Source organism: Vicia villosa, unplaced genomic scaffold (genome assembly GCF_029867415.1).
Source record: "Vicia villosa cultivar HV-30 ecotype Madison, WI unplaced genomic scaffold, Vvil1.0 ctg.001163F_1_1, whole genome shotgun sequence".
Lineage (NCBI taxonomy): Eukaryota > Viridiplantae > Streptophyta > Magnoliopsida > Fabales > Fabaceae > Vicia > Vicia villosa.
The window spans coordinates 121,884-141,841 of NW_026705511.1; the positions used below are offsets into that span (position 1 = coordinate 121,884).

The 19,958-nt window shown below is 35.3% G+C and overlaps 1 protein-coding gene across 1 annotated transcript; it reads left to right on the forward strand.

Moving 5' to 3' along the window:
* The first annotated feature begins 10,183 nt into the window (after positions 1-10,183).
* Positions 10,184-13,750, forward strand: LOC131633685 (uncharacterized). Its single transcript, XM_058904376.1, has 8 exons — positions 10,184-10,247; positions 10,342-10,806; positions 10,923-11,072; positions 11,301-11,357; positions 11,740-11,877; positions 12,026-12,220; positions 12,314-12,690; positions 13,032-13,750. The coding sequence occupies exons 1-8, from the start codon at positions 10,217-10,219 to the stop codon at positions 13,644-13,646; spliced, it is 2,028 nt and encodes a 675-aa protein (XP_058760359.1). The 5' UTR covers positions 10,184-10,216; the 3' UTR covers positions 13,647-13,750.
* The last annotated feature ends 6,208 nt before the right edge of the window (positions 13,751-19,958 follow it).

Sequence of the window (19,958 nt, forward strand, 5' to 3'; positions counted from 1 at the left end):
GATTCACCCCCTTACCCGACTATAGCGACGATCGGAACTCGATTCGGATGAAAAACCACCAATCTCCACTTTTTCTTCTTTTCGTCTTCTTCTTTCTCCCTTCCATTTCTTTCTCTCTTTTTTCCTTTTCTGTTTTTCTTTCTTTCTATCTCTCTTATCTCTTTTCTTATAAAGAAAATATCTACTTTACGGTCTAAACTCAATTGCTCAGAAAAACCCCAAAACACAGAATATTACCTTAATAATATTTCTAGTACCAAAAATATGAAAACCTTCAATTAAATATTAGTCCGCCATTCGGAACTAATACCGACAGAAACGACTCCAAAAACGGTAAAATTCCAATAAACGTCACAAACGTCCAAATTAAGCATATACTTATATTTCCGGGCGTTACAACTCTCCCCCACTTAGAACATTTCCGTCCTCGGAAATATCCCAAACGCAAACAAACCTGGATACGCTCTCGCATCCGACTAACCAACTATCAAGCCACGAAAAACAATGACACAATCAGCACCAACAACGAATCATTCTAGCTAAAAGCAAAACAACCAAAACACAACAACGACAACGAGATGCAATGCCCATACAATTCACTCATCGACTAACACCAAAACACAAGAAATAACCAAGACACAACCAACAAGAACAAGATGCAATGCCCATACAATGCACTTGTCAACCAAATCGCACCCAGATTGTTACCATCATCAAAGGCAACACACCCTAATCCCCCATCAAAGGAATTAGCTACATGCACTCGAACCATCACCATGGAAACGAGACACCATCCTAGATAAGGACATAAAGTTCTACGGCATATACAGCTTCTAAACAGCCTCAACAAAACTAGAATACCAACATCCCGGTCGCACAACATCCAAACAGCCATGCCAAGACATAGCAGTCAAACATGTAACCAAAACATCTGGTGGTCTTATCATTCCTACCACGTCCACTGTCCAAAATTTGAACTCTAACAATTCATACACACACATACGAACCGTGTCATTTCACGCTTCCGATGCGCATTCTGATTTCCCCCAACAAACAGATTTACCAATTTCATATCCAACTTCCAGATCTTTCTAGTATTCACCAGAAACTCATTGTTCTCTCTTAACATACTCAACCTCTTAATCTGCTGTGTCAACTCGCACACCAGACACAAGTCTTTGTATTATCCGATCAAAGGCAAAAAGCTAATCCAAACACATCCTTGTTTCACAACACAAGCCCTCATAGATCCTTAAGTGACCAAATCGTCCTCTCAGTCTGACCATCCATTTGAGGATGAGACGCCAAACTCAACGCAAATTCGTACCCAAAGTACTTTGCGAACCTTCTCAAATCTTGATACATCTTAGTAGCATCAGGATGAATACTCAAATCACTACGACGCACTTCATCCAAAGTCCTCTTTTCAAATCCAAACATTAGGGATACAAACTTGATCATGACATCCCATGACATTGTTCTTATCAATCCGAAGATCACTATCTTTATCTTTGACTAATCAATGTCATCTTATTAACCCATTCAAATCCGATTTTTGACCTTTTCTAATCTCATCAAGAATACCATAAGTAAGCTTTCGCATATAAAGCTCAACACCTGAAGAAGTCGCTTTACAAACCAAACTCAAATCTCACAACTGTTTCAACAATCACAATACTCGAATCATCGACATGGACGTATGCAATGGTTTCTCATATTCAACTCGTTCTGATCAAACGAATACTTCAAACCCTTGTAGTCACTTACACACACAAATCTCGATCCGAATAATTAGTGCCTTCAAATTTCCCAAACAGAAATAACAACTGCCAACTCTAAATCTTGTGACAGATAAATCCTTTCAAAAATCTTAACTTGCATAAAAGCATAAACCACCAGTTACCCCTTTCTGCATTAGAACTTCTTGCAAACCCAACAAAGAAACATCCCAAAACACCACAAACAGTTCTAATAGATCCGGAAAAATCAAAATAGGAATGATAGTCAACCTCCTCTTAAACCCTTGAACATTCACTTCACTCGACCAAAAACTCACATAAGGAGACTTAGCAAACAACTTCTTCCCAACACGGACAAAACAATTCTCAAATACTTAGCATGATCATCTTCACACTGATGATACCCATACCTCAAATCAAACTTGCAAAACAAACAAGCTCAAACCAACTTGATCCATCAAAATATCAATCCTCGAAAGTGGATACTTTTCCTTAATTGTCACTTTTCTCAATTGTCTAAAATCGACACAAAGCCTCATAGAATCTTCCTCCTTAACCAACAAAACACGTGCACCCTACGGCGACACACTCGAACGAATAAACCTCTTCTCAAGAAAATCCTTAAGTCGACTCCTCAACTCTTTCAACTCAGAAGTTGGCATCCGATACGGAACCCTCGACACAACAACAGTTCTAGGAACTAAATCTGTCAAAACAGAACTCCAAGACGAAATTCCCCTTTTCGACGATGAATCACTTAAACCTTCAAGAAACACTTATACAAATGCGCAACTGTCCGCAATTCCCACAATCGCTCTTTCTCAAGAACATCCAAAGTCGTCGACAACATAAACAACATCGTACTACCTTGCACCGACTCATTCACTTCCAATATTATCAAACTAGCCAAATAAGCCTATCACGTCCAATACGATCCCGTCTACTATCAACAAGAGATTAAGGGTGATCAAGTCCTCAATTTGTCAATAGGTAGCCGACAATCATAATAGAGTGTAAACTATCAGTACCAATATTAATAATATTCTTTTCCAACTTTTGCTCATAGCATAGAAGCACTATGATTCCATAATTCACAAATCTCTAAAGATCATCTGAACCAGCTAACACCGACGTCCGGTAGCTACGTACCAAAACACTTCTAACAACGTCAATAACTCATACCGCCGTCTCAAATACTTACCAAAAATCCTACAACAAGGTCTACCACAATACTTTCCTTAATCATTGATCCAACAACGACACCTCACACAAGGCTACTCAAACAACAACTTCACAGTCCATCAGTAGCGTTAGAGCATCACAACTCTCTAAATTCCATTCCTTAGAAATAACCAAAATCTACTCCGTGACACTCCAACTTGATTAACAACCAAAGTTTTAAGTCCAAGTCACCTTCGCTTAATAAAACAACAAATTCCAACAACACTAGTACTGCTTCCCTCAGTAGCATACTAACATCTTGCAATTGAAACATATCCGAGAAGCATATCTTCTCCCCCACTAGCTTCAAACCACTCCTGCATGCAACCGACTAGAGGCACAGCAAGTACTGACAGTGCTCCACACACTTATCACGTACAGAGGAATTAAACAACATTAGACAACACTGGCCGGACAGACCGACCTGCTATGATACCACTAATGTAATACCCCAATTCTACCCAAAGCATTTAGGCAAGAAAATATCAAAGTATTAAAATTTCATACAAAACAATTAGGATGTTACACCAAGTAACCAAGAAACACCTAGAAAACAAACGGCCATCAACGATGCCAAAATCATACAACACCTGCCTATAAAACGATACATAACACACGGAAGATATGAACATAAAAATGTACGTATAGCTCTCACTCTCAAAGAGGAGTTTTCCAAAATAAAGTGTTTACAATACACATCAGCACATCATCACATATACATGTTCAAAAGAGTCATATACAAATAAATAACAACAGACTCCCGACTCCCCGGTGTTACGTATCAGAGCAACCGATAAGACCAATTGGAGAACTACCTCTTCCAAAGGACTCCCAAAGCGGCTAATCTGCAGGATGCCACTCAAGCATCAAATCAGCAGAAGGGTGAGAATATAATTCATAATGAAAAGCATGACAAATATAGTAATGCCAACAAGTATCATCAAGAATCATACAACAAGGTAATCCACTCATCTAACCACAATCGATTTATAAGTAATGCGACACATGAATGATAACATAAATTATAAGGACAGACAATGATGAATGAGACTCGACTATGCATATGCATGTGGTACCAAATCCAGAGTAAACTCCTCCTTGTCATTATGACAAATACACCTTGCCGAGCATTATGCTGGGACTTCTTTCCCTCAGGAAAATGCACCTTTGTCGAGCAGTAAGCTACGACTAACCGTCATCGAGCATTTCGTCCCCACTGATGACCTCTTGCCACTCGGGCAAATACACCTTTTTACCGAGCATTAATATCCCACTGGTAATAATTGCCAATTCAGGCCACCTGTTAATAGCATTCCGCCATTAACGTATTGAAATGTTATGCTGTGCAAATATATGACTCTATTACAAGATAACAACATCATCAACAATATAACACGGTCACATACTCACGTTACACTGTTTATATTCTATCCAAAATGATACATCACCAATTAATAACATCGTTATCAATTATATCACACCATAATTACCACACATGCATTAATATGCACACAACACACATTCACCGTCAAAACATACTGGCCACATTGGCATAAATGATCGCATAATTGCATCACATCAAATTAATACTGGCCATCGGCCCACAACTTCATCAATACATCATCAACAAGTCGTAATAACAACAATTCAACAATGATAATACATCATTCTCATAACAACAATTACTTGCCATAGGGCCACACATCATGTTAAAAACAAACAACCAAACATCTTCACATATCAAGAATGAACATTCATTAATAGATAACACATACGAACATGATTTCATGTTATCGACAACTAATCACATACCTCGTACCAATACGTTAACATTCACACAACACATCATCATGATTTATCATGCACTAGTTCACAAAACCATTTATGAAAATCAACCAACCATTACTACCTGCTACATCATCATATAGAGCATGGAAATAGCTTCCAAACGTTTCAAACGTCACATAAAACGACGACCCAAGTTAAAAGATACGACTTTTCAAAGTTTGGAAAACATAAACATACTTCATATGTTAACCCTACTTAGTTCTACCACTAAATCCTAATAAAAATAAGAGGATACTACATCATTTGAATCATTTCATTAAATCTTAGTGTAGATTATTTCCTTAGCTTTCCAACGCTTCGAACGGCGTATAAAACGAAGTTACGGATAAAAAGTTACAAGGTTTCAAAGTTTAGATAATTGAACATACTACACATTTCATCATTTGATCCTAATAAAAATAATAGGAGACTACATCCTATGAATCTTTTTATTAGATCATAGTATATTTCATTGCGTTAGCTTTCCAACGTTTCGAACGGCGACAAAATCGGAGTTACGGTTCAAGAGTTACGATCGTTACAAAATCTGCCAAAAAATGGAAAAAAAAAGCTGTAGGTCGACGCATTGAACTCCTGTCACCCTCGGGTATGCGCACGCTGACCCAATAGGTCGACGCATTCATCAAAAAAACCCAGATTTTTGCCTTTTAGGCTGCACAGGTCGACGCAAACCTCTGTGTAGGTCGACCTAAGCTTCGTAGAAACCCTAAAATCACCATTTCCACCAACTAAACCCTTTTAAACATTCCTCTAACACCTATACATCATTATAACATCAATACAACACATACATACCATTAAAACAACCTAACATCAACATTTTCATGGTTGATTCATCAATCTCTCTCAAAACCTAACATTTTCTTCAAACTCAATCAAGCCATAGAAATGGAAAAGAAAGCATGATCAATCATCATAACACAACAAGGATATCATTTAATCATCATACAATCATACTCAAACAAACATAGATCAAACAAAGACCACACAAGAAAGTTATGGAAATTGAACTAGAAGAAGAAGAAGAAGAAGAAGAACAAGAACAAGACTATAAGAATCATACATTCAAGATAAATTAGATTCACCCCCTTACCCAACTATAGCGATGATCGGAACTCGATTCAAATGAAAAACCACCAATCTTCACTTTTTCTTCTTTTCCTCTTCTTCTTTCTCCCTTCCCTTTCTTTCTCTCTTCTTTCCTTTTCTGTTTTTCTTTCTTTCTACCTCTCTTATCTCTTTTCTTATAAAGAAAATATCTACTTTACGGTCTAAACTCAATTGCTCAGAAAAACCCCAAAACGCAGAATATTACCTTAATAATATTTCTAGTACCAAAAATATGAAAACCTTCAATTAAATATTAGTCCGCCATTCGGAACTAATACCGACAGAAACGACTCCAAAAACGGTAAAATTCCAATAAACGTCACAAACGTCCAAATTAAGCATATACTTATATTTCCGGGCGTTACAGCGCTCTCCGGTGCTGGTACATGTTTGTGGTAGGCGCTGCAATCTTTGTGGACAAGAGTGCAAGGTACGTCGATGTGACCTACCTCCGCTACTTCATGGACTTGACTACCGTTCACCAGTGGAACAGGGGGGCAGTTACTCTGGCATACCTATACCAGAATCTGAATGAGGCCTCCAACTGGAGGACGAGGCAGTTGACCGGATCCTGCACACTACTTATGGTACGTTTCATTTTAATTGTTTCGTATTTATTTATGTTTCGTATTTTTTTTTAATACATTATCGTGTTTGTGTTTCAGAGCTGGATCATCTCTTACTTCTCCCGCATCCACGGCTTCCACATTGATCCTGAGTACGATGATGTCATGCCCAGGGCCGCCAGATACGTTCTCCAGAGGGGGAACAATGCAGTGGGACCATACCGTGGGTACCTCGACCGCACGGTGCACGATGATGTCACTTGGAGGCCATTCAGCGACTACACTCATGTTGTCCCCTTTGACGGCATATCTTTATATTCTGGCTGGATGGCATGCGGGACCAGCACCATGGTGCGGTATCTCCCTGAGCGGCGCATGCGACAGTTTGGGTATGTGTAGATGATACCCAGGTCACCTTTTGAGGCTGCTCCCGACACGGTGACCCGAGTGCAGCTCTCTGGAAAATTTGAGGATTGGGAGCGTCATGTGGTACCGGAGGAGTATCGTCGCATTCGGGTCACCCAGGACTGGCACAGTGTGGAGGGGTATGTCCCTTGGTTCTATCGGGTGTCACATCCTCTGCTGAGACCCGACGCTCCCGGCGCTCCTAGGCCAACACACGAGGAGATCCTGGAGAACCAGCAGGCCGAGGATGACCACGCCATTGATCTCCTGCCGATCTGCCAGCGGATAGAGATGCTTGGGCGGGACGCGTTGGATCGAGATGTCGTTCATCAGGGCGGTCCAGAGGTAGTCGCCGTGATGGAGATGATCGTCACTGATGCGGGCCGTGCGGCGGCATACAGGCGGCAGAGGAGGTCCCAGGGAGAGAGGGTTAGGCATACCCAGTAGGGGTCCGGGTTTATTTTTTTTTGTTTTGGGATTGTATCTCTCGCACACTATTACTATTTGGATCGGCTTGTATATATTATTTGGATTTGATTTATCATATTAGTATTTTCTGTTTATATGTCGCTTATTTTATTTGGCGTTTTCCTTTAATTAAAAATACGAGACTGTTTCGAAAAACATAAAAAAAAAAACACAGTTTCTGCATAATTCAGAAGTGCATTTCCGAAACCCCCCAAAATCTGAAAAAAGGTGTTTTCGAAAGTGCATCTCCGAAAACACCCCCATTAGGTATTTTCGGAGATGCAATTCCGAAGTCTGAGAAAATTTAAAAAAAAAATACTTCGGAAATGCATTTCCGAAGCAGGGGTAAAGTGGAGTTTTCGCTAGGGGTGACCCCATAGAGAGGTGGGTAAAGAAATTTTCTTAGATGTATATTTTGGATGGTGTACTTTTAGATTTTTCGTTTAGCAATGCTTCCGTGATTATATAAAACTTAACCTACATGATTGATTTATTAGGGAGAGTATTTATCAGGTTCATAATTACTTGATGGTGCTTTGTAACCTATTTGATATTATGCCATTATTTTTTCTGCATTTTTATGTATTTGTATATATTTTATAAATTTATTAGATTGTCAAATTATATTATCAATACTATAAAGTTGACATATAATAAGAAAAATTTATTAGCGTTTGAATAAAATTTTGTTACAAATTTGACATAAAGACCTATAATAACTTTTTTTTTTGTCGGAAGCTATTATATGGATAAACCTATAATAGGACTTTTCCTAAACACACAACTAAATCGTACTTAAAAAACAGCCATTTCATAGAAGTTTTGATTAACATTATTATAGAGGGATTTCTCTTCAATAATGAATTTTTTTAACAGTCATTTCATAGAGTTTTGATTAATATTATTATAGAGAGATTTCACTTTGATAATATTTTTTCTAACAAATCAAGTTCCTTTACTCCTACAATTATTTGTCTTTAGTAAAACAATACAGCTGATTGATATAATTCATGTGATACTTTTATGGTAAAGAAACAAAACAACAAACTGGCTAATTATTAGAGTTATTACCATTAGTATTTTTTGAATGCTATATATTGTTTCAACCTTGTTAAAGTTCAAAAATGGAAGAAGAAATAGAGCTGGGTTGTTAATAATATCTTGCTATTGATTGAAGTGTATTAGTTCTCTCATTTATAATTATAATTTAGTTTTATTTTTATTTTTCTAAACAATGTGGTAATTACAAACTTCACATTTGTTTCTCAACAATTTTTTCTCTTATGTGTAAGTCCATCGACTATGCTTTCTCTTAATTAGAAGCAGAAGCTCTTTCATCCACATACTTGGATCGCCCACTCTTACCACATCATGTCATGAGCACTTCAATAGAACATGCCCCGTGACCACCGCCATGTAAGGTAGAATTTCGATACAAAAAACTGGTCCTTTATTCGAAACATCGGCTCTGATACCGCTACTGAATCATCATGAGGGAAAAACGTCCATATTAGATCAAAGACTCATCTAAATGTTTAAGACTCATTCAAATAAATGAAAGAGAGATCACATATATTTAACTAAAACCATAATCCTTTATCAAATGTTAGTTTGTCAAAAAGTTCTAAGAAAACATATTTATTTATGAACTTGTATTTAAAGTGTCCAATATTATAGAGTCTGTGTAATAAATTTGGAGTATCCTTGTGCTAGCTTCAATAAATTTGTTTAACAAAAATATATGATTAAAATCGAGGGTCCGTATCTGTACTCTATAAAATTTAAATTTTGTGCTTTATATTGTAGGATTCTACACAACGAGATAATAGAAGCCTTATACTAGACTAAAGTAAAAAAAAATATAAAGAAGGTACATAGCTTTTGCTTAAACTTGAGTCTTACTCAGAAATGAACCTATTGTGAACATATTGCACTTTGCTTTTCTCATGATATGATATGTCTCACTCAGTTAGACTATTTACAATGGTTTTCAAATTCAACACCCTACTTTTTCACTTTTTATACTCCACATCATCTTCTCTCTCTTCCACCTAATAATTCAACACACATTCAACTTTTACTCACTACAATAGTTTTGTTTAATAAAATTCAACACCCTACTTTACCACCATTCACAACACACTAAAAATTCAAATAGTCACAACAACCAATAGGATTTTGCAAAATATTGTATGTGGCCCCCACTCTCATTCATTCAACATGGTGAATTCTTTCAACACAAAGTAATCCACATCATATTAAACAAGCTATTAAACATACCATTGCATGAATTCAACAGTTGAAAAAAATTTTCAACACCCCCATTGTACATAGTCTTAAAGCAAAATTGGAGAAACGAATAATATATTACTAATTGACTTGAAAAATGAAATATAAAGTTGAACCCACACATCACACACATTTAAACGGTATTACTACACTTAGTAATTTGGTTAGGAGAGTATGGATTCTACACGACGTGATACTAGTAGCCTTATATTAGGCCAAAATTAAAAAAGAAGGTAACTTGTACTTTACACCAACGTTAACTGTAAAAGAAGGTATATATGTAGTAGCTTTTGGTTAAGCTTGAGTGTCACTCAGCAGGGAACATAATGTTGCACTTTGCTTTGTCATCATATTATATGTTTGTTACACACTTGAAAAGCTGCAAAGTTGAAGAAAGGAATAAAAATATTACTAACTTAGGGACACTCCTCTAATGTGAAACTCGTGTTTGCTCAATGTTTTTCCTAAGTATCAGATTCTGCATTTCTTTTCTTATATAAGAGAATTAGGCTTCCACTTGTACATTGCACCAATACTACCTACTTTCATTCTGCATTTCAATCTGGAGGTATGGAAATAGCTTCTTCTCTACATCATGAACGTAAGTCTAAACTTTCCTTAAATATTAACACTCAATAGCTTCTACATATTTTGTTATTAATTAATGCGTGTTATTGCAAAATGAAACTATGTAGCTGAGTTCTGGGAGCTAGTATTGGAAGAAAAATGGCAAGAAGTAACTGAAAAATACAGACAAGATAGTAAATGTCACACGATAGAAATCCAGGGAAGAGGAACAGCATTGCACGTGGCAGTAAGCAGTGGATGCAAAGATGTAGTGAAAAATCTTCTAGAAGCAATTGTAAACCATGATGAAAGTATTTTGACGATGGTGGATAAAAGGGGTGCTACTCCTCTTCACCTTGCAGCATATAGAGGATTCACAGATATGTGTGAAAATATAATTGGAAAAGGTGAAAGGGGATATTTGATTCAACAGAAAAATGAAATGGGAGAAACACCACTATTTTGGGCTGTGCGTGCACGTAAAAGATTAGTGTTTGTTTATCTACAACAGTTTTGTCCTACTGATATCAATGTTGCTATTGATTACAATAATACTAGCATCCTTCATGTTGCCATTCAAAGTGAGATGTTTGGTTAGTTTTTTTTTTTATCTCTTACTTAAAATAATCTACTAAATCTCATTGGAATAAAAATAATATCGAACATTACATCTTGTCAATAATAACAATCTACGTATCTTGTGCAACAGATTTGGCAATTATGATAATGTATTGCTACCCAGGTCTTATATCTACGAAGGACAATGATGGCATCATTCCTCTTGAAATTCTTGCTACTAGGACATCAGCCTTCAAGAGTGGAAGTAGGCTATCATGGTGGAAGCAAATTTTGTACTATTGTAAGTAACACATGCTTATGGATATTGCATAAAATGAATTAAAATTCCTTTTTTTACAAAGAGTAGAAAACCATCTAAATTGGAGCATAGAAGCACCATACCATCTTCCATTGGGCAAAAGAAGACAGCTTGGAAGTTCAAATGACATTTTCTTGCATTATTTTTACTTTTCTGTCAACTGTCATGAAAAAAATATTTAATGTTGTTTACAAAATTTTGGTGTCAAAGGTTTTACTATAAGCCGCCGCAACGCAAAGACTACATTGGAATTGTTTCAAAACAATGGTATGTTTTCGATGAACTATCTCTTATCATCACTTTTTCATCATTATTTAGTGTTTTGAAATTCCTGAAATATTAATAGTACACATGTTCTTTTGCAAATATTATTGACACCATTTATAGATGACATTATTGTTGTCGTTATTTTACAGTTTCATTTATTTTTATAAAAACTTTAAGTTAGTTGTAGGATCAATTACAATTAGTTGTAACCACTTGATTTAGTTCGAGCTAAGTTAAGTTCATTAAATCTAGTCTATTTTTCAAATTTTTTTTCTCTTCCATTTTTTATGAGGATTTTAATCAACAAAAATAACAAGTTAGCTTTTCATCATTTATTTAATGGTGCTCACTATTATATACTAAAGACCTATTAATATTGCAGAGAAAGGTGATTATAGTGCAATAGAAATATATGATGTTGATAAATTAGAAAAGGCATACAAAATAAGTCCTTCTCTTGCTCAATCCTGTCACAACATTCAAACGTCTATATTCAAATGGTCAATCCTGTCACTATTGGGTATGTATATTGAACTCTTCAAATTTTAATTTTACATGTTTTGATTCGTGCCTACATTTATAGTGCTCAAGTGAGATAAATGTTGTATATATAAGTTCCTTTCTGCAACTCGATCAATAAGTGCTATTTTGGTTCATTATTTTTGTAGACTTAGAGGGAATAAAGAAAATTAAGACGAAGCACACATATGGTGGTCAGCTCTTAGAAGAATTTATGAAAAAACCTACTGAGTCATACATAGGTGGTGGGTTTAATCCAGATCTTAACAACTTAGAACGCGGTGATGAAATGGAAGAAGCACTTGTAAATTTTCCAACATTTTCCAAGAGCAAAAAGGAAAAAGGTAAATAATTAACAATAAGTACAAAAAATTACAGAAGATACTGATATCATTAAAATGCAAAGAATGAAATAAACATTATTTGTATATTTTCAGGTGATACCTCAATTCAAGATATAAAAAAAAATGAAATAAACAGTGATGTAAAGGACACATCTTATTTGATTGCGGCAAGTCATGGAATAGTTGAGATGATGTTAGATCTTCAATCAAACATAAAAAGTGTGATCTATGAGACTAACTCTAATAATGAAAATGCATTGCTTTTGGCAGTAAAGAATAGGCAACCACATGTTATTCAGTGGATGAAGAATAATTTACCAGATGGAGTCGTTAATCACTTAATTCTACAAGTTGATAAAAATGAGAATACCGTGTTACACTTGGCAGCATATACATCATTCGAAAGAGAAAATACTTGGAGGATGTCTGGAGTTGCCATGCAAATGATGTGGGATATCAAGTGGTTTAAGGTACATTTATAATTTAATTATTGTTGTCTTTACGATGTGCAATGTGCGCTATAGTATAGCTCGCATAGCCACAAATTTACAGTACGATTAACATGTGGCCAAATAGGGTTCATGATACATTTCTCATGGTTAAAATATTTCTAAATAGGGTCTCATATAATTTGTCATAGTTACATGATGGTTAAATAGGTCTCTCGTTGTTTTGCCATGATTTAATTGTGACTAGCCTACACATAGACCGCAAAAACATAAGAGAGTCCTTAGTTTAATTATTTTATTATCACTACATCTTTATATGTCACTTTTTTTAAAGTAGTATTAACATATATTTTCTGCTATAGTACATAAAAGAACTAGTACCAGAGCATTTCAATAATAAAGGCAACAAAGAAAAAATAACTCCAAGTGAAGTCTTTAAGGAGCAACACAAAGAACTTCTAGAAAGCAGTGTTAACTGGTTGAAAGACACAGCAGAGTCATGCTCAGTTGTAGCAGCTCTCATTGCTGGTGTCTCCTTTGCGACATCAGGCAGTGTACCTGGTGGCAATCAGCAAACAGGACAACCAACATTAGAAGGACAACCTGCATTTGAAGGATTCGCTATATCTTCATTAATTGGACTTTACTTCTCTGTCACTGCACTCATCATGTTCCTTGCTATACTTACTTCTCGAAAAGAAGTTGAAGACTTTTGTCGAAACTTGCCAATGAAGCTTCTTTTTGGTTTGTGTTCTCTCTTCGTATCCATTGTTGCCATGTTTGTTTCTTTCTGTGCTGGACATTTCTTTGTGCTCACTAATAAATATACAAAAGGAAGTATCTTGTTCTATTTATATATTTCCATTTGCCTACCTGTCACATTCTATGCAGCTGTGCAATTTCCGTTATTCATTGATCTTGTTAAAGTTATTTGGAAGAAAGTTCCACCTCCAAGTGTTAAAGGTGTTCTTCTCTAAAGGTGTTTGGTTGTATTACTATGCGAATTGAAAATAATGAGTTTGGTTTGTACTTGAATAATGTCTTTTATTATGTTTTGATTATTGGTGTCGATGTAGTGTAAGTTGACTCTTTTGTATAACTATAAGGTCTGATAAGGATGATTTGAATTTTTAATTTCTTTCCATCCCTTTTCCAATACACCACACATATTATTAAAATTAAAATTAAAATATTTGTGCATTCTTACGATTTTTCTAATTAGTTATTATTGTAAAAGTATTAAATTATTTGTTGTATAAAGTATTCATAGAATAATATTGATATTTTCTTCTAAAATGAATTAAAATATCACCTTATTATTAAAACACCAACTTGTTTCATATAATAATATAGAAATAAAATATTTAGAAATTAGTTAAAAGTATTATTAAAATATTAGGAAAACTATTTTAATATATTATATTCTGATCCATTTTCAAGCAACTGAGTGATTAATATAATTATTTTCTATTAAATATTATAATTTCTATTTATCAGAAAAAACACAGATTTCATTTTATGCTTTTGAAATTGGAGTTGTTTTTGTTAGAAGAAAGTGCGGAAAGGCAAAGAGGGATGTATTTGGTTGACAATTGTGTGGAGTCTTTGGCTTAATAGGAATGATATTATCTTCAATAATTCCATTTGCAATGTTAATGATTTGGTTTGGTCTTGCAAGACGCTTGTTTGGAGATGGTCTTTTGTAGGAAAATTAATCACCCACCTTGCAACTTCTATGAGTTTTGCAAATCCCCTTTGTATTACTTAAGTTAGATTCTTGTTGGTGTTTTTTCTCCGTTTCGGCGGTCTTTGCTTCTTGTAACTGAGTTTTGTAGAACTTCTGTTCTATTTTAATATATCTTGATTAAAAAAAAAACAAACATTCACTATTATAAAAATCACATTAATCTCGTTTGAAAAAGTGTTTTTATCCAGGTTAGATGGCCGAGGTAATGTAGGATATTATGGAAAATACGCTACTTTTTCTCTTAGGCCAATGTTAACTGAAGTGAAAAGTGGCACAAGTTATGGGTTCAATTTCTTGCAACAACATTTTTAAAATAACAATTTGTAATGAGAACCTCACTTTTCTCTTGGATGGAATAACAAACGTGCTGACAAGTAACAAAGCTGCCAACTTTTCTCCTCGATAGGGACTTTTAATCAAGAGGAAATTCATTGTTTTTTAAAATATACATTTTGTTAATTTTACATTTTTCTTCATTATAACATGTATTTTTATAAAACAAAACATTAATGACAATTTTTATGCCACATTCTTAATACATTTTGTGAAACATAACATAAGTGACACATTTGTGAAACAAAATTATACATTATGTACCAAAATGACACATTTTGTGCTAAAACTATACCTAATTTTCATCATATCCAATATTGTGGATCTTTTTGCAAGGTGGTGAAGCTTTTGGATAATAAAGCTGCAAGTCAACTGAGTAGCTATTTACATTTGATGATGACCACACTTAATAATAAATGATATCCATTGAAGTCAGTATCCGTTGAAAATAGCTCAAGCGGTCAAAGATTCTCAAGATGATTCATCATGTTATCCTCTTAAATCAAGCTATCCTTTTGAATATTTTTTTGAAGCCAACATTGTGGTCAAATTACTTTCAAGTGAAGAATTTTCTTTCAAGGACATCAATGGTAATTAACATGAAATATCTCAAGCCTCATTAAGAAGATTCAATATTCTTGTAATATGAAAAAGTCAAAGATAATGATGCAAAGAGTTAAATCTTCATAGTTGTGAAAAAGATGAAGTGTGAAAACTCGTCTGACCGTGTTTGTGTGATTGACTAGTGTCTTGTAAAGGCACAAGGGTATTTATAGAAGTACTATGGAAAAATTACACACACAAAAAAAAGCTTTGAGAAGCCTCTTATATTTGTCTTAAATCACCTAAAAATGTTTTACTACCTAACCAACTTGATATTATGTCCTTCTTCTAGAATAATGTCGAACATAATGTGTCGAATAATATCTCTCTCCTATGATCATTACCACTCTACAGAAGTGGTGTTATTACCTTCAATTGTATTTTTAAAACGTCATCCGGCAAAACATTAGGTTTAACTTATCTCTCATTTGAAAACGTATGTCTACCTCATTTTCACTAAGCATAGATTCTTGATTACCACCATTCAAACCAAATTGATAATGGGTTAGAAAATAGAGATCACCAAGGCTACTAAACCCACTCCTATCACAAATGTTCATGGAGTGAAAATGTCTGAAGTCATCCTAAAAGAAAACCCATCTTCAAAGAAATCTAGGGTTTCGTATCTAACAACAATGTTGATGATAGCAAGGTGATTAGGGATATTGTGCCCATCAGGAAGATTGTGCCACTGGATACCTCCACAACCAAATCCAAGGAAACTCACTCAAAGAAGAAGAAGGTTTCTAACCTGGTAATTCTCTCTAAGAACAAACCATCCGATCTTTCAGTGACTGAAAAAACTATAGGTAAAGACCTTATGGATAGAACTAAAACTACTCTTGTTGTGGAACCTGTTATTATCCCTAACATGCAAGCTAAGCCACGTGTTGTACCAAGTGCTGAACCCATACGGGCACCACATATAGGTCCACTCTTTTAGATTTCTACTACAAATACACCTATTGTTGGTCAACGATTGGATAATCTCATATGGGAAGAACATGCTTCTTTTGAATATGCTAGTGACAACGGATCACAAGAAGAGGATGAAGGATATGGCAAGAAAAGGATATAAGACAGTCAGAATGAAGTTAGTGATGATGTTCCAATTGTTTAAATTATAAAGAGAATTCGTGACGATGTTATCAAAACAAATAAATAAATCGAGGATGCTGAGGAAGAAACAAAAACTGATGAGGATATTATGGTTGCAAGGACTCTTGCCACAAATATCAAGGAGAAGAAAAAGGAAAAGGTGTCGTACCTGTCAAAACTTCTATGAAAGAATTTGTCACGGGTGCCAAGAGATCTGAAACAAAGGGGAGTAAGTTAGAAAGTACTCTTGCTGAGAACAAGATTCTCAAGACTCTCCAGAGGAAATTGGTGGAGTCTAGTGACTCTAAGTATGATGTGGCAGCAGATATCAGGGACATTATGTGTAACGCCCCAAGTTTAATTAATTGGTTAATTAAATTATTTAAGGATTTAATTATTGGAAATTATTGAAGTTGCGATTTATCGGTGTGATTCTAAGAGGCATAATTTGATTGATATGTTGATTGGAACTGTTAAGTGTACAGTCAGATTAATTTGATTCTAAGATGCTATGGATTGTGTGTTGATACTGTATTGTTTTCATTCTATGAGAAATTGGTGGTTCTATTGATTTCTTATTTATATGTTGATTGTTGGTGCAAAAATTGAAGTTGTTGTTTCTGTGATGAATCATGGTTGCGATTGTTGTAGTGTTGGTTGTGTAGACCGATTGAATAAAAGTACCCATAAAATTAATTGGTGTAGTTTCTGGATAGATGAAAAAGGTGGAATTGGAGTTGGGACGGGGGCCTCCCACTAAGGGGCGGGCACCCCAGAGTGAGAATGAAGAAAATAAATAAAACGTGGGGCCACGCTATGTAGTGGGGCGGGCACTCCTTTTTGGTGTTATAATGGAGGGTGGGCGCCCTTGGTGAGAGAGAAGGAGGGACGTACGTCCCTTACTGTTATGGGACCCACAGCGTGAGTGCATACCCCATATATTCCTAGGTTCTCTTTATCAGACTTAATAGACCTTTTAGAAAATAAATTAAATTAGTGATAGCTACTGAGTGAAGTAGTATACTTGGTAGGAGCTTCAGTGAGGAAATTTTTGTTGGCTCATAGAGTAGAAAATTGCAGACTTCAAACAGAAAACTGTTAGTATAATTTTTAGTAACTAACTACAGAACTAATGTATCAAGCAGAATTTCAATATAACATAAATATAGTTTTAGTAGAAGAACTTATTAGCAGAAGCTGGTACTTTTGTAGCAGGGTTAGATTTCAATGACCGGGTAGATTAGATTAAATTTCTGCTCCGTTATTAAGTTGGGAGTTCTGCTCCAATGGTACCAGATGCATATGCATAATTGAATAGCATTTGAAGTTTATGTGAAAATAAGGTGTTGTCATGAAATTGCGATTGATTTAAGTTGTTATGCTGATGTGATGGTTGATTAAAGTTGCCTTGTTGTTGTTATTAAGTTTTTTAACGGTGGTTGCATAATTGTTGTGATAAAGTGGTGATATTTGTATGATCTAGTCTAATATATTGTTTATCATACACATGTTTATATTAATTAGATATTTCACGCCTTTCTTTTGTTTCGCCGTTACCTTTATACTGGTACGTGCAGGTGATTTAAAGTGATGAAGATTTAGTAGCTTCATTGAGTCCAAGTCGGTGTTGTCGCTCTGATACGTAGCACTCAGGGGATGAACGATAGTTATTTTCTTTTGTGATTTTAATTGTTGTTATCACTTTAGAAGTTGAATTCAAATGTGAAGTTATGAAAGTACTTGATGTTGTTTTATACTCAGTTGAATTGGAATATGATGTTATGAATTATATTGAGTTAAATTAGTTGATTCCGCTGCGTAGTAAAATAAATTGTTTTATCTTCAAGAAAATCAATACAAGTTGTTTAAGGTTCATCCAAATATGTTTTGCTATGTATCTATGTGCTAAAACTTGATTAATTTTCGTTGTTTTAAGTTGAAAATGTATCATCCCATGTGGCGTTGATTTTTATAACTCTAACTCCCGTTATAATTACCAATTATTTTTTGGGTATAATTGGGGTGTTACATTATGCCCTCAACCCGGAAAAAGATTGGTGGAAGGAAAATTCCTACTAATGTTCATGATGCTCCTCTTGACAACTTCTCATACTGAAGGGAATTATAAAAAATGGAACTTTTTTTTGTCAAATAAGGGTAGCCATTGCAAGTCACAAGAGAACACCAGCTCCTACACATCTAAAGCTGTCTAAGGACGAGAAAGGTGTTAGTGTGGATCAATGTCTTTACAGAAGCATGATAGGATGTCTACTATATCTCACAGCTAGTAGACATGATATAACCTTTGTTGTAGGAGTATGTTCTAGATATCAAGGTGAACCCAAATTTAGCCATATTAATCAGGTGAAGATGATTCTAAAGTACGTGAATGGAACAAGTGACTATGGTATGTTGTACACTCATGAATCTGGATCTACATTAATTGGGTATTGTGATGCTGACTAAGCAGGGAGTGCTGATGATAGGAAGAGCATTTCAGAAGGCTCTTTCTTTCTAGGAAACAATTTAATATCCTAGCTCAGCAAGAAACAAAATTGTGTGTCTCTGTCTACGGTTGAGGATGAATATATTATTGCAGGAAGCAGTTGTTCCCAGCTGGTCTGGATGAAACAAATGCTGACTGAATATAATGTCAAGCAAGATGTTATGACATTATTCTGTGACAACTTGAGTGCCATTAATATATCCAAAAATCCTATCCAGCATAGCAGGACCAAGCATATTGATATTCGGCATCACTTCATAAGAGAGATGGTTGAAGATAAATTTGTTACTCTAGAGCATGTAGCGACTGAGAGGCAAGTGGATGATATATTTACTAAATCCCTTGACGCAAATCAATTTGAAAATTTGAGAGGAAAGCTTGGGCTATGTATTCATGAAGTATAGAAAGTATTTTATGAGCCGCAAGTGGAAGAGCTGGAGACAATGGAGCTTCTACCGTGGTTGCTGGTGCATGACTGCTGGTCATGTGATTTTATTTAGTTTTGCATTTTACGTTTATTTTGGTAATTGAGTTTGTAAGGGTGAAATGCCTAGGATATTTTGTTTAGTTTTCGAAGAAAAAAATGAAAATGATGTTAAATAAGTACCTTGCTTAATTTTACTACCTTTGTCACTTTGTGGCTAAAAAGGGGGAGTAGAAGTTAAGTATAGAGGAGGTGCTTGTCTGAGGGGGATAGGTTTTTTTTGCTGCTGGCTATGATGAATGGATTAAGGGAGAGATGCTAGCTTCTATGGCTATTTTTTTCTGAGGGATGATTTTGAGGGGGAGCTGCTAGCTCCACATATGTTTTCCGCTGCGGCTGTATTTCTGTTGACAGGTTTTATTTGGTTGTTTTAGCCAAAATGTGCCAAAGGGGGAGACTGGAGGTTCTCTGATTGTTGACATGCAGAGAACTGGAGGTTCTCTCATTTGAATCAATAGATTTGATACGAATAGCATAGGCGTTGCCAATGTCGTCAACCTTTTTTGGATGATTTGATC

Excerpts from the sequence above, each read along its gene's own strand:
- LOC131633685 (XM_058904376.1), top strand. The coding sequence starts at position 10,217 with ATGGAAATAGCTTCTTCTCTACATCATGAAC. Across the intron at positions 10,807-10,922 it reads CATTCAAAGTGAGATGTTTG|ATTTGGCAATTATGATAATG; the intron begins GTTAGTTTTTTT and ends CTTGTGCAACAG. Across the intron at positions 11,073-11,300 it reads GAAGCAAATTTTGTACTATT|GTTTTACTATAAGCCGCCGC; the intron begins GTAAGTAACACA and ends TTGGTGTCAAAG.